The 15,390-nt window shown below is 40.5% G+C and overlaps 1 protein-coding gene across 8 annotated transcripts in view; it reads right to left on the bottom strand.

Annotated features, from left to right (window-relative positions):
• The window catches only part of ENOX1 (ecto-NOX disulfide-thiol exchanger 1), a 686,747-nt gene that overhangs the window by 58,441 nt on the left and 612,916 nt on the right, over window positions 1-15,390 (bottom strand). For all 8 annotated transcript variants that reach the window (XM_075852278.1, XM_075852272.1, XM_075852273.1 and 5 more), the window contains one exon: window positions 14,756-14,940. In XM_075852278.1, coding sequence (XP_075708393.1) covers window positions 14,756-14,940 — 185 coding nt within the window. The remainder of the gene's footprint in view (window positions 1-14,755; window positions 14,941-15,390) is intronic.

Genomic DNA, 15,390 nt, shown 5'->3' with positions numbered 1-15,390 from the left:
CCTCATACAATGCATCTTAGACGGTCACAAGCTTACACACAGCTTGCAGAGAGACTATATTATCATAGGCAGTGCTGACGTCAATGCAGAAGCAGATTACCACCCCATTCCTTTCCTGACGGCCCTTAATGTGTCTTTCTTTTAATAAAGCATTATGGTCTGGGATTTCCCCCTCTTTAAATCCTCCATAATGCATCACTGTCTAGACTGCTTCATTGTTTAAAAGGTGGTTTTTAGCATGTTAGAATAGAAGTGTAGAATGCTATGTGATGTGAAGCGTATGGACCCCTGTGCTGTATATTTCATTGTCATGCTATGCCCCTCAGAACACTTTATGTTTGATCTCAATAGCCATGCAACATACTTTATTTATTTAGTTATTTCCTACTCAGAAACTAGTAGGGACTAACATAAAACGAAGATAACAATATCTTCAGGGTATGCCAGTAGCCCACTCAAAAATGACATCAGAACTTCATTGGTACTTCTGCTGCGCAACATCTGTAGGTTATTGTTTAGCAGGCATTATCACAAAGGGCACAAAAAAATAAAGAAATTCATTCTCTATCATTAATTTGCATCTTACTGCAAATAGAAAATATTACACGTTAAATTACAAAACAATATTTCTGTACATTAAGTAGATTCAGAGAGTTAACTTCCAATAAAAAAAGCACAATTTAATAAAAAAAAAATAAAAACTGTTTGACTGCATTATCAGCCAAAGACATAAAATGAAATAAATGGGCACAATTAGTAAGCTATGCAAACATTTTTATGTACCGTATTGTAAGCTTGCTTTGCTACTACAAAATAAAAAACACATATATTAGTTTATAAGGCAAAAAATATGTATCCATAAATAATAAGTAAACGCTACTTTGTCTTTAAGAGAAAGGAGCCAATAACCAAAAACAACATACAAAACAAATGTAACAGGTTTAGCTGAATTCAAGTAGAGTATACCCTGCTGAGCAAACCTGCAGTATACATTATTAGCCATCGGCTATCCTATGATTCAGTGCGCCAATGGTCTAGAACTGGCTGTAGTTTAAAACTCAAAAGTCTTGTACCGCCACTTATATAGCAAGAAAATACAGTAAGCAAAACCTGGAGGAAAAAGCAGCAGTGGAATTTTGAGAATTACAATTCAGCTCGGACCAGAGCTTCAGTCTCTGCACAAAAGAAATGGAGCACCAATGCCTAAAGAAATATACTGCAGATTTACTCCGGAGAATACGTTCTGCTTTATTTTAGATTTTTTTATAAAAAGGTGGCTACACTTTAACATTGTGCGGCCGGATAATCCTTGGAGGTTGCGTATGAAGCTATTCACAGCTTACCTCCTTGGAAACACAATATTAGTTTTCCCACTAAATTTGCAAGGGTTTCAAGAGAAGGCTGGCTATGATGTTTTTCTGAAGGTATCTGCAGTATATCACCTTATGAATACATATTTAGTAAGGTTGGGAATTTAGTCATATATAGATCTTTTAGCTCTACTATGCTGTCCTAAGGGTCGAAAGGGGGCTGCTGACCGCAACATATAAAGTTTTATAATATTGGATGATCTATTTAGTTTGCAACGCATATACTATTGCTCGTTTGGATTCAATGAGAGACTGTGTGTCCACTTACCCCATACACAAAAACTGGCCACCTTCCCTGTATGTGTGTGTAGGAAAGATGTCAATCACTGTGTGGGGAGGAGTTTGAAAGGAGCGGCAGTCGAGCATGCTCTATGGGAAAGACAGAAACAGTGCTGAATACCCCTTGTGACAGGATTCCTATTCGGCGCTTACAGATATTGTAAATCAATGAGCGTTCCGGCTGAATATAAGGAACAGTAAAGACAGCGCAGGAGATTTAAACAAAGTGCACCATTAACCTGATGGACTATTGGTCCCCATAGAATTTGAGTGTAATAATAGTAAAAAGCTAGGTTACCTCTGCTTGATTTAAAAATATAGATGAAATGTACTGATGTAAAATAAACCCAATAGCAAAGTACCCCTTATGTAAAGGCATAAAATTCATGTCCACAAGTAAAAGGTTAAAATTAACTATGAGCCAAAAATAAAACTTAAAAAGATAGCACTTTGCAATATAAGGGTGTTCTAAGGAGAGCTGTGGCTTTACACAAAGTAAAAGTGACAATTGTTTGCATTGATTCAACTGGAAAACGTACAAATATGTGACAGTGAAAAATGAATTTGCAAGATGGATTTTGCATAACTAGTTTTAGTGAGAAAAATTAGATGCAGAAAATGCATTATGTTCTCGAAACATTCCTTAAGAAAATGAATTATAGCCACATTATGATAGTAGAACATTTTTCGACTTCTTTGATTAATGAGTATGCGACCTTGCGTGGAGTAACATGAACAAACATTAAAATGGCCACTGCTGCTATCCCTTTACTGTATTGTCTTACTGCTTTTAAATAACGACCATTGCAGGGAGTGGGAATATAAAGGCTGTGGGCAATTCACAAACAAATACCATACAACCTCTAGAACATGAGGTTTTGTATAAGCAGAGAACGTCAATAGGTATGTTTGAGTAATATTATCGAGCTTTGTTAATTCAGCAAAATAACCGTAAATCGTGTTAAATAGAAAACGTTTATTTAACCTCACGTTCTCGGATTTTCTGGTTCTCATTAAAGAGACAGAGCTGGAATTAAGTCTTACAGGCTAAGCTCTATGGGAAAAAGTATACAAATTAGCTCTCCCACAGAAGAAGAAAAAACATTTCTCTAGTGCCCCCTTTGACATAGCACTCAGGGTGTGCTGGTTCTAGGAGGAACTAGAGAGTTGGTTTTCCTTCTCCTGGAGGAGAGCGAATTTATATACTGTTTTCCATGGACCATTGCCTTTAAGACTCCAAACCAGCTCCGACTCTTCAATGAGGACTGAGCGCTACATCAAAGACCTCTCACTCCCAGTCCGCCCTGTACGGACGACAGGCAAAAAAGGCCGAAACAGCTGTCTACAGATGGGTTTCTTTTCTTTTAGAGGAGAGTCTGGCTTGGGTTTATATCCTTGGTCATGTTTCAAGGTTCTTCTGTGGGTCAGATATCGACTTACAGGGAAGCTAACTCGATTAGGTGGCACTAGAGAGATGGTTTTATTTATTTTTTAGAGGCTGGACATAAATAAATCCAAAAAGCAATACTTACCGATCTTGCACCTGGCGATCCAGCGCCGAGGCTCCGGCAGCAATCCTGGTGGTTGTTTACATCCACGTAACATGTAACCCCTGCAGCCAGTGGGCTCAGCGGGATTGAATGGTGACTAATTGTATTTCTGACATAATGCCAAAAATAGAACATGTGACCACTGAATCCTCTGATTGGCTGCAGCAGTTACATGCCACATGCTTGTATACAACCACCAGAGCCTCAGAGCTGGATCGCCGGGGGCAAGAATAGGTAAGTGTGGCTTTTTTGGTTTATTTATTTTATTTTCAGCCCCTTCAAAAAAAAAAAATCACACTGGATAACCCCTTTAATTAAAGACTGAGACAATTTCGACCTAAGGGACTGTCTGAGATTTTTTAAAAGTGAAAGTAACTGCAGTAAATGTTATAAAATAATATAAAAAAAAAAAAAAGATTACTCACTACCCACCTGTTAAATCTCCAAAAACTTCAGCATCATGCTTCGGTAGTCCCCGCCGTTCTTGCAGTGATGACATCACATACACCATTAACTTAACTGCTGCAGACAATCACTGGCCTCAGAGTTCTCGTGCCGTACATGCAAGCATCACCGCTGAGGTGAGTGATTGTCTGCAGTGGTCACGTGAAAGATGTACATGATGTCATCATTGCAGGACTGGAGATGATCACTGAAGCATCTGCGCTGGAGCGGTGGGGGGGATAGTATAAACAGAAAAAAGTGGTGTTCGTAAAAAGCATATTACAAAAATCATGCAATAGTATTTAGTGAATATGCAGAAACACAGACAAAAAAGGGTTAAAACCATTTAAGCACCTCCAACAGTGCATAGCTAGTACACGGGGGTATAAACAATAATAAGTTCTCGTTGGGTGATGCAACAAGACAATGACTGAAAGCACACAAGTGACAACTAAAGAATGGTTAAAAAAAAAGTTTTGTGTTTTCGAATGGCCAAGTCATAATATTAACCTAAACCGTATCGAGATGCGGTGGCAAGACCTGAAACATTTTCAGGAAGGAATGGTTCGAAAGTTCGAAATTAGTAATCAATGCAAAATCTAAGTTATTCCGAAAAATCTTTAACTTTTTCTTGCAACTGTACATTACTGTCAGGTGGGTGGGTGGGGGGGGGTGTCCCTACACAGATCAACCGTCAGTGCTATCCAATCAGAGCCGCCATCAGAGCAGTACAGCTGGTACTCCAGTCAAGGGCACGGCCACAATGCTTAAAAAAAGGGGCCCGTCTGCTTCGTAGTAACTGTAAACATTTCTATCAGGGCCCAAGCGTTAATTACTTGGAGAAAGGAACGGACCCTTCAATGTAATAAGGCCCATTCCTTCCTCCTAAATAACGAACGCTGAGACCCTGAGAGGACTCAGAGGAAGCTGCTGCATGAGTAGCATGAAAGCAGAATCTCCGTGTGGGGAGAGCCGCCCACCAGACAGCTCCTTCTCTACACAGCCAACTGGACCCTACAAGACTGGTAAGCGCCCATCCTCCTTCACATCCTTCCTGACCTCACGTGTAGAAAATAAAGTGTTTTTTTTAGTTTACACACCTTGCGTTTTTTGCAACGATTTTCGTAATCGTGGCAAAAATGGAGCAGTTTTGCCGAGATTTTAAACATCGCGGCAAAATTGCCTCATTTGTGCCACGATTACAAAAATTGCACAAAACATGAAAACACAGTACTTTTAGGATATATTCTAATAGTGCAGTCAAATCATGCTTTTGCAAAAATCGTGGCAAAAAAAATGGGATTTGACTGCGCTGTGTGAATAGAACCCAAGACCACTTCAGACGAGGTGGATTTGACTCCTATTTTTGGTGCGGATTGCACACTGAAAACTCACTACAAATTACAATACAATTTATGTGAATGGGGTTTTCAAAACCCCATTCACATGCAGCAGAAAAAAAAATTAATGGGCTTTAGGGCATTCTGCTGATTTGCTGATTTAGGGCATTCTGCTGCCTATTATGTTGCAAAATTGCCACGTATTTCACCCTTTACAATGCAAAGGGTTAATTTGCGGCAAAACCTTTAAAGGTAAATTCACACATAGCAAACACTACGGATTTTCCACAACTAATTTAATTGCGGAAAAGCCGCAGAATAATACAGAAGCAGCAGAGTGGATGAGATTTGAACAAATCTCATCCACATGCTGCATAAAAAATGCACTGAAAAACGGTTGATAAATCCGCAGCATGTCCATTTATGTTGCAGAACTGCTGCTTTCTGTTGTGAGTTTTCTCCATTGAATTCAATGGGGAGGTAAAACCCGCAACAAACAGAAGATGTTGCTAATTTTGCGGCAGAAAAGCTGCGATTCTGCCACCAAAAAATTGCAACTCAGAAAAAAAAGCTTATACTTACCCAGAACTCTGTGTATCTGCGTCCAGCCGGCATCCTGGGATGGCGTTTCATCCCATCTGCCTGTTGCAGCGAATCACAGGCTGCAGCGGTCACATGGGATGAAACGTCATCCCAGGAGGCTGGGCTGCAGGATGTCAGAGAGACGCGTGGCATGGTAAGTATGGTAAAATGTGTTATCTCCCTACGCTTATCTTGTACGTCGGAAATGCTCCCAACGTACAGGATAAATTCACTCATAGGGCTCCATTATGTTTTTTTGGTCTCCATTGGGTTGGTATACTGCGGTATACCTTTTTTTTTTTTTTTTTTAAGCTTAGTAGGCTATGCTATTCCATCCTGAAAGAACCCGCAAAAAAACGTATAGTGCTTCTGACATCACTATATGCTCAGTGATGTCAGGAGCTTCCCAATGCTGGAGTCCCCAGGCAGAACACCATAAGCACTCTGCCCGTGGACTTTGGCCCAGGTAAAGCTCCTGAAGTCTGTCCATTTATGGACAGTGACTTCAGAAGTTTGCCCAGGGCCATTCCCCAGGCCATACAGTGGGATATGTTTTGACTGAATTCAATTAAATCCAGGGTATCAAACGGTCACTGACTGCTCCACGGTTTCGTTCACTGTAACTTGACCTCAGTAACAAAATCAGTTACTGCATATAGCGTACAAACGTGAGCACCACACTTTCCATTGCCCAGCACCGGTAATGTAGGGGGGGGCCCAATCTCTTTGGCTGTATGGGGCCCAGAAATTCCTGATGGTGGCCCTGTATCCAATCAGTGCTGACAGAGTGAGACTGTGTAGAGACACACCTTTCCCCTTGTCAAAGAGGTAACACCCATTTGTCAATTTATTCAGAAATTTCTAAGAGGAATAATAGAGGAATGGTACAGTGCAGCTTTATTGATATTTCATGGGGACTAGAAGTATTTACTAAAAAAGACGTCAGGAGAAGTGATAGGCCCTCTTTAAAGGCATGTTCAGACGTCTTATTTTCGGCCCTTTCTCGGACCGTAAACCGCCGAAGAATCAGAAGCAGAACGCCTCCACACATCTGCCCATTGATATCAAAGGGAAAAACGGCGTTCTGTTTCGACGGGGCTTTTTTTTGTGAAAAGAACACACGCGAACAAGTGCATGTCAAGCCTTTTTCATTAACTCTATAGAGAAACCGCTCCAAAAACGGCTGTAAAAAACGCAGCGTAAAATGCTAATTAAAAAACGTCTCAAAATCAGGAGCAGTTTTCCCTTGAAAACGGCTACATATTTTCAGACGTTTTTTGCTAAGCGTGTGAACATACCCTAATTATATAACAAAGTACAGTACAAAAGCTTAACTTTGAGTAAAGGCTAAAAGTCAGAAGTGACATTTGGTTAGCCAGGTCACTAGTGGGGCAGTATGCTGCCAATGCATTGTAGATTATTTACACCAGCACAGAATGAAGCTTCATGAAATGCCAACCAACACATATTATTTATTAATTCCAGGCTAAACGCACATAGAAAAAAAGGGTTTAAGTACATGACATGAGACCATAAAAACAAGTCCAATAAACATGAGCTTAATAATTGACAGACTGCTACAGAAGGAGAGCGGACCCTGCCTGTGAGGTCTTCTAATCCACAGTGGAAGGAGGAAGGAGACAGTAGGTTAGGGTAGGAGCTGTTCACCCGGTAGAGTAGTGGCCACAGGGTTATTGCAGGGTGTAAGCTTTTCTGAAGAGGTGTGTTTTCAGGTTACTTTTGAAGGTTCAGACCGGGGGGGGGGGGGGTCTCTCATATGTTGGGGTAGAGCAAATCAGAATATGGTGGACGCTTGGAAGAATTCTTGGAGACCATTATGTAAGGAGCAGGTAAGAGGAGAGCAAAGAAAAAAAGTCTTGTGAGGACCAGAGATTACTTGTGGGGAAGTATCAGGAGATTAGGGCAGAGATGTATGGAGGGGACAGGTTGAGGACAGCTTTGTATGCCATTGTTAATATTTTGAACTAAATTCAATGGGTAGCCACTGAAGGGATTGGCAGAGGGGAGAAGCAGAGGTGAAACTAGGAGAGACAGATTAACCTGGCAGCAGAGTTGAGGGTGGATTTGAGGGTGCAAGAGTGTTAGATGGGAGGACACAGAGGGGGGTGTTACAGTAGTCCAGGCGGGAGATGATGAGGTAAAGTATTAGCATTTTTGGTGACTTAAAGTTCCGCCCAAACGTTTGACAAAATTCTGACATGTCATAGTGACATGTCAGAAGTTTGGATTAGTGGGGGTCCAAGCACTGAGACACCCACCAATCGCTAGAACGAAGCAGCTGAAGTGCTCGTGTGAGCGTTCAGCCTCTTCGGGTCTGTTCAGCTTTTTCCAGAAATAAATGTATCGGTGTACGGATTCAATAGAAAGCCTATGAGCCCGTACTCTGATACATCGGCTTTCCAGAAAAAAACGAACAGACCCGAAGCGGCTGAGCGCTCACACGAGCGTTTGAGCTGCTTCGTTCTATCGATTGATGGGGGTCTCAGTGCTCGGACCCCCACCAATCCAAACTTCTGACATGCCACTATAACATGTCAGAAGTTCGTTAAACGTTTAGCTACACTTTAAGGTTGAAGAAAGAGCAGATTCGATAAATGTTTTAGAGGTGGTAAAGGCTTGAATGTACGATTTGAAAGACAGGACAGATTTGAAGGGTATCCTGAGGCAGCAGATTCGTGAGACTGGGAAAAGTAAGAAAGCCATTAACTGTGATTGATAGTTCTGGTACATGGGTTAAAGAGGATCTGTCACTAGTTTATTAACCCCTTAACGACATCGGATGTACTACTACGTCGCTGTCGTTAAGTACTTAACGCAACACAACTTATGGGTACGTTGTGTTGCTGGTGCGGGCTCAGAAGCTGAGCCCGCATCATCGCCGGCGGGTGTCAGGTGTATATTACAGCTGACACCATGCTGCATGGCCAGGACCGGAGCTAGCCTCCGATCCGGCCGATTAACCCCTTAGATGCCGCGCTCAAAAGCGAGCGCTGCATCTATGGTGTTTCCTAGCAGATCGGAATCCCGCAATGCAAATCGCGGGGTTCCAATGGCTGTTCAGGCAGACCGGAAGCCTAACAATGGCCTCCTGTCTGCCAAGTACGGAAGCCTGCTTGGTCCACCCGGAGGTGGGACTTAAAAGGCTTCCAACTGCAAATCAAAGATGGCGCAGGCTCAGAAGCTGAGGCTGTATGTTACAGCTGACACTGTGCTGTAACAGCAGGGAATGGAGCTAGCTCCGATCCATGCCATTAAATGCCTTAGATGTCGCGATTAAAAGCGATCGCAGCATCTTAGTGGTTTGTAGTGATTGGCATCGACACTATGTAATCGTGAGGGTGCTGATCGTTACTATGGCACCTGGAGGCCTAACAATGGCCTCCTGATCTGCCACGTACGATAGCCTATTCGGTCCCATCCAGAGACGGGACCTAATAGGCTTGCTGTCAGTGAATGACTGACAGCTCTAATGCATTGCACTACGTAGGTAGCGCAATGTATTAAAGTAAAGATCAGATGTGCAGTCCCTCAAGTCCCCTTTTTTGTTATAGTAAGTCTTTTATTATAAGAAAAAAAATGACAACATTAAAAAAAAAGTACACATATTTGGTATCACCGCGTCCGTAACGACCCAAACTATAAAACTATAATATATTTCCTGGACGGTGAACAGCGCAAAAAATAAAAACCAATGCCAGAATCACAATTTTTTTTTTTTATCACCACCCCTCCCAAAACATGAAATAAAAAGTGATCAAAAAGTCGCATGTGCCCCAAAACAGTACCAATAGAAACTACAACCGGTCCCGCAAAAAATAAAAGACAAGTGATTTTATTGTGCATACGCTGCAAAACTATATACATATCGTATTGCCGTAATCGGACCGACCCGCAGAATAAAGTAAAATTGTAATTTATAGCCCACGGTGAACACTGTAAAAAAAATTATTAAAAACATTGTCAGAATTGCTGGTTTTTGGTCACCCTGCTTGCCAAAAAATGGAATAAAAAATTATTCAAAAATTGCATGTACCCCAAAATGGTACCAATGAACACTACAGATTGTCCCGCAACAAATAATCCCTCACACAGCTCCAGTGGAGAAAAAATAAAGTTCTGGCTCTCAGAATATGGCAACGAAAAATGTGCAGAGCGTTCCAAAAGCGGATAAGATTGGGCACCACTTATCAGTGTGGCACACATCTATGAAATATTATTTATTTACCGCATTATTATACCCTGTTATTAAGCCCTGATGTACAGATGTAGCCATCTTTACCTGGACTTTTAACGCATTAAATAAACAACGGCTAGATCTCTTATTTTTACTTTTTCAATGGCTTTTGTTGTGTGATATCACGCTGCAGCAAGTTATCAGAATCAAGTTAAAGATGGCTACATCTGTACTCTGCAAAGCTTACATATACCATGATGTACTCCGCACAGATTAAATATACCCTGATGTACTCCGCACAGTTAACATATGCCCCCACATTATAAACTGAAATACCAGCAAAATCCCAAACAGAAAAACTACCAAGACAAAATCTGTGCTCCAAAAGCCAAATGGCACTCCCTCCCTTCTGAACCCTACAGCGTGCACAAACAGCAGTTTACGTCCACATATATGGCATCGCCATACTCGGCAGAACCCACTTAACATTTTAGGAGGTATTTGTCTTTGGTGGCACAAACTGGGCACAACATATTGTGCACTAAAATGGCATATCAGTGGAAAATTTAAATGTTCACTTTGCACCATCCGCTGCGCATTAATTTCTAATGAAAAACCGTGTGGGGTTAAAATGCTCACTACACCCCTTAAAATGCCTTAACGGGTGTAGTTTCCAAAATAGGAGTCACTACTTGGGGGTTTGTTTTACTATTTGACCTCAGAGCCCTGCAATTGTGGACCAATGCTGTGAAAATCACCAAAATAGACCTCAAATGTGCATGGTGCTCGTTACTTCTGTGCCTGTCATATGTCCAGGCAAATGATAAATGACTTGAGGGGTGTAGTTTCTAAAATGTGGTCACTTCATGGGGGCTTCCACTGTACTCTGGTACCTCAGGGTTTTGCAAATGCAACATGGGGTCCAAAAACCAAGCCAGCAAAATCTGCATGCCAAATCGCGCTCCTGCCTTTCTGAGCCGTGCCGTGTGTCCAAACAGCAGTTTATGACCACATGTGGGGTATTTCCGTAATTGGGAGGAATTGCATTTCAAATGTTGGGGCGCTTGTAAAATTTGAAAAATTCCACGTTTTGTCAGAAAAAAAAATAATTTTCAATTTCACAGTATAATTCCACTAAATTCAGCAAAAAGCTTGTAGGGTCAAAATTATCACTATACCCTTTGATAAATTACTTCAGGGGTGTAATTTTCCAAATGTGGTCACTTGGGGGAATTCCACCAATTTGGTCCGGCAGGGGTTTTGCAATTGCGACATGGCACCCAAAAACCAATCCAGTAAAATCTGAATGCCAAGTAGCGCTCCTGCCTTTCTGAGCCCTGATGTGTATCCCAACAGCAGTTTATGACCACATGTGGAATATTACCATACTCGGGTGAGATTGGCTTACAAATGTTGGGGTGCTTTTTCTCCTTTAACCCTTGAAAAAATATTACAATTTTAGTGGAAATAATGTTGATATTCATTTTCACGGCCTAATTTCACAAAATTCCACAAAAAAAAACTGTGGGGTTTAAATGCTCACTATACCCCTCAATAAATTCCTTGAGGGCTTTAGTTTCCCAAATGAGGTCACTTTTGGGGAGTTTCCACGGTTTTGGTCCCTCAGGGGCTTTGCAAATGCGACATGGCACCAAAAAACCATTCCAGCAAAACTTCAGCTCCGAAAGCCAAATTACGCTTCTTCCCTTATGAGACCTGCCGTGTGTCCAAACAACAGTTTATCACCACATACGGGGTATTGCCATGCTCAGGAGAGTTCACGTTACAAATGTTGAGGTGCTTTTTTCTCCTTTATCTGTTGTGAAAATGAAAAAAACTGAACTAAAATTCCACAAAATTCAGCAAAAAACCTGTGGGTTCAAAAGGCTCACTACACCCCTCGATAAATTCCTTCAGGGGTGTAGTTTCCCAAATGGGGTCACTTTTGGGGGGTTTCCACTAATATGGTCCCGCAGGGGCTTTGAAAATGCGACATGGCACACAAAAACCATTCCAGCAAAACTTGAGCTCCAAAAGCCAAATGGTGCTTCTTCCCTTCTGAGCCCTGCCGTGGGTCCAAACAGCAGTTTATTACCACATATGGGGTATTGCCGTAATCGGGAGAAATTGCTTTTCAAATGTTGGGGTGGTTTTTCTCATTTATGCCTTGTAAATATTGAAGATTTCTACATTTTATTTAGATTTTTCATTTTTACATCCTAATTCCACTGTTCGGCAAAAAACAGGGGTGTAGTTTGCCAAATAGTGTCTTTTTGGGGGTTTTCCACTGTTTTGGCACCCCAAAACCTCTTCAAACCTGAAATGGTGCCTAAAATATATTCTAATAAAGTAGAGGCCCCAAAATCCACTGGGTGCTCCTTTGCTTCTGAAGCCAGTGTTTCTGTCCAGTAGAACAATAGGGCCACATGTGGGATATTTCTAAAATCTGCTGAACCTGGCCAATAAATATAAAGTTGCGTTTCTCTGTTAAAACCTTCTGTATTACAGAAAAAAAATGAATTAAATAAGATTTTCTGCAAAAAAACTACAATTTGTAAATTTCACCTCCACAATTCCTGTGAAACACCAAAAGGGTTAAGAAACTTTCTAAATGCTGTTCTGAATATTTTGAAGGGTGCAGTTTTTTTTAAATGGGGTGTTTTATAGGGGGTTTCTAATATATAAGGCACGCAAAGCTATTTCAGAACTGAACTGGTCTCTGAAAAAATAGCCTTTTGAAATTTTCTTGAAAATGTGAGAAATTGCTGCTAAAGTTCTAAGCTTTGTAACGTCCCGGAAAAATAAAAGAATGCTCAAAAAACTATGAAAACAAAGTAGACATTTGGGAAATGTTAACTAGTAACTATTTTGTGTGGTATTACTATTTGTTTTACAAGTAGATACATTTAAATTTAGAAAAATGCTAATTTTTGCGAATTTTCTCTAAATTTTGTTATTTTTCATGAATAAACACTGAATGTATCTACCAAATTTTACCACCAACTTAAAGTACATAGTGTCACAAGAAAACAATCTCAGAATCACTTGAAAAATAATAACATTTCAATGTTATCACATAAACTGACCCGTCAAATTTGAAAAAAAAAATGGGCTGGTCCATTAGGCAAAAACAGGCTGTGTCCTTAAGGGGTTAATGCCCTATCTCCTAACTAATCAAATAGGCGCTATGATGTGGGTAACTTTTTTTTTTTTAAATGTTTATTATTTGCCAAGTTATGAGTATTTTTCTAAGTACCCTAATTTGGCTATACTTGCCAAATGGGAAGTAACTCTTTCTTTTCACTCTGGGCGGTGTAATCTTTTCTGTATGACGCTGTCCAATCAGCGTCATACACTTCTCCTCAGCCCAGCAACACAGAGTGATCATATAGTATACAGATACCACTCCCGACTGTTTTCAGCTGGTGATACCTCCGGGTGTTTGACAGCTAGAACAGTGATCCTGCTGCCATATGAAATATTAGGATCTCATCTTTGATATGCCACCAAAACACTGTTCTAGGTGGTCCACAGTCAGAGATATGGGTATTTGAAGTGATCCCCCTTTCCGCCCAGCCTCAGTCTCTCACACTGCGTGAAGCATCTTCTTGCTGATAGGACAGAGTCTAAGGCTGACTGGTAGCTCCACCTCAGGAGAATCACTGGTGTTACCTCCCACTTGTCTAGTATAGCCTCGTTTGCATATTTAGAATATAGCTCATAACTTTTAAAATAAACTTTTTGGGCCACAATTTTCGCGAGCATCATCAGTGTGAACGCGCTTATTAGATTAGCTAGGAGATAGGGCATACTAAACTAGTGATGGGGAAAGACAATAAATTCAGTTTTCTCCATGATGAGTTTAAAGAAGCGGGAGAAGGAGGAGGATATATCTGGTAGACATTGTGGTAAATAAGTAGTTCTCTTCTGTTAAGTTGTTTAAATAGTATTCAGCTTTTTTTTGAAGAGGAGCTCCAGTAAAAAATATATGAAATTAAGTATTATCATGAGTCCCTTCCCTTCTATGCAGGGCACACCACCTATAAAAATACTTTCATTTCTTAACTGTGAAGAATAATGCGCCTCTTGAACCTTCCCTGGAACTTTAAACTCTTCATGACGTCAAATTTTACTCATTATTCTGTGGATTGTCTTTATGTGAATATATTGGCTCAAAACCCTGTTTTACTTGAATTATCTAGTAATCTAGTTATAGAATTAGATGTTACATTCTTTTGGGATGACTAATAATTCTTGTCGAAAGAAGTATCATTTGCTGCTGTTTAGAGTTGCTCTAGCGATATCTTCAATGATCTTTCTTATGACACTTGTAATTTGAGAACAATAATATGCCATTCATCCTGCTGTTGGATATTTAGACCTTTGCATATTCTGATGGCCTAATCCCCCCCAGCTGTTATGACATACCTTCTCTAAATTCTCTATTGAGGCATATGTATGTCAGAGAGGTGACACCCGCTCAGGACTCCCCTCTATGAGTCATAGTAATGCTAAGTAAGAGCAGGTCCCACTCAGGCAGACCTGGCCAGTCCATTTATTACAAGGTCGGACAGTCATAGAAAATGTATGATTGCTGGGGGCTTTAGGAGCTGGTGCCGCAGCAATCAGGTGATTGACAGGGCAGCTAATTTTAGAAGGAGGGTTTGTCTTGATAATGGCTTTCTGTATTGATGACCATACGGTTTATACATGTAAAAAAAACACAATGTTCCACATTTATAAGTCTGGCGGAGTTAACACAAGTCAAAGTTGAGAGGGTAGTAGGTGATATTTGTGCTAAATTTATTGAATGGCGCATAATGACCTCTCACACAGGCAAAAAAAAATAATCTTTCTATGCCAGATATAGAATTGTGTCATAAGTTTGCACAATTATGGAAAATATATGGAAGTATTATGCTGTGCACCAAATCTCTAGGCATTTTGAGGTGTTATTTTCATCTTTGTACAGATTTTTAATACAAAAAATCTTACTTGTTGCATATTTTGCATCGCTTGCTGTAAAAACTGTAATTGCTGATCCTTGGTCAAGCTTTCCTCTGTTCGTGCATGATGCCCTTGGTCTTGTTTCAGAAGTTCTACTTCGTTCCGGTAAGCATCTAATTGCCACCGCAGACTGTCATTCTCTTCCTTTAATGCATAAGCTTGGGCAGCTAGGGCTAAAATCACAAGCAGAGAAAAAAATATTTCAGACACAGGATTTAGAAGGAGAAATACATTTCAAAACATTGTTGTTTGGGTTATTTAGAATTCAACATAATCCTCCTATCGATATAAATCCGAATATCACTGCAAAACCCTTCAATCATATTTTTTTTAGATTAAAGTTACACTCCAAGCAAAAATGTATAATTATTAAGATTGACCAACAATTAACATACCATAGCCTTTTCTTGATGGTGTTTTCCCCTTAAAGTTTTACATGTGTTGCTTATATTGTAAATTGCCTAGGTGCTATACACTGTCTTTACTGAACATCACTTTGCTGGTAGCAGCAGGTGTCATAACCAGGGACCCATCCTAACATCAGTCAGTGCTCTGAAGCTATTGGCAGAGCACAGAGTGGGGTGGGGTTTATTTCAGTGTTTTGTAGCTTCAGCCAACGGCTG

Source organism: Rhinoderma darwinii, chromosome 2 (assembly GCF_050947455.1).
Source record: "Rhinoderma darwinii isolate aRhiDar2 chromosome 2, aRhiDar2.hap1, whole genome shotgun sequence".
Classification (NCBI taxonomy): domain Eukaryota; kingdom Metazoa; phylum Chordata; class Amphibia; order Anura; family Rhinodermatidae; genus Rhinoderma; species Rhinoderma darwinii.
The sequence above is the reverse complement of the archived record's forward strand: the minus strand, read 5'-3'. Positions and strand labels throughout refer to the sequence as shown.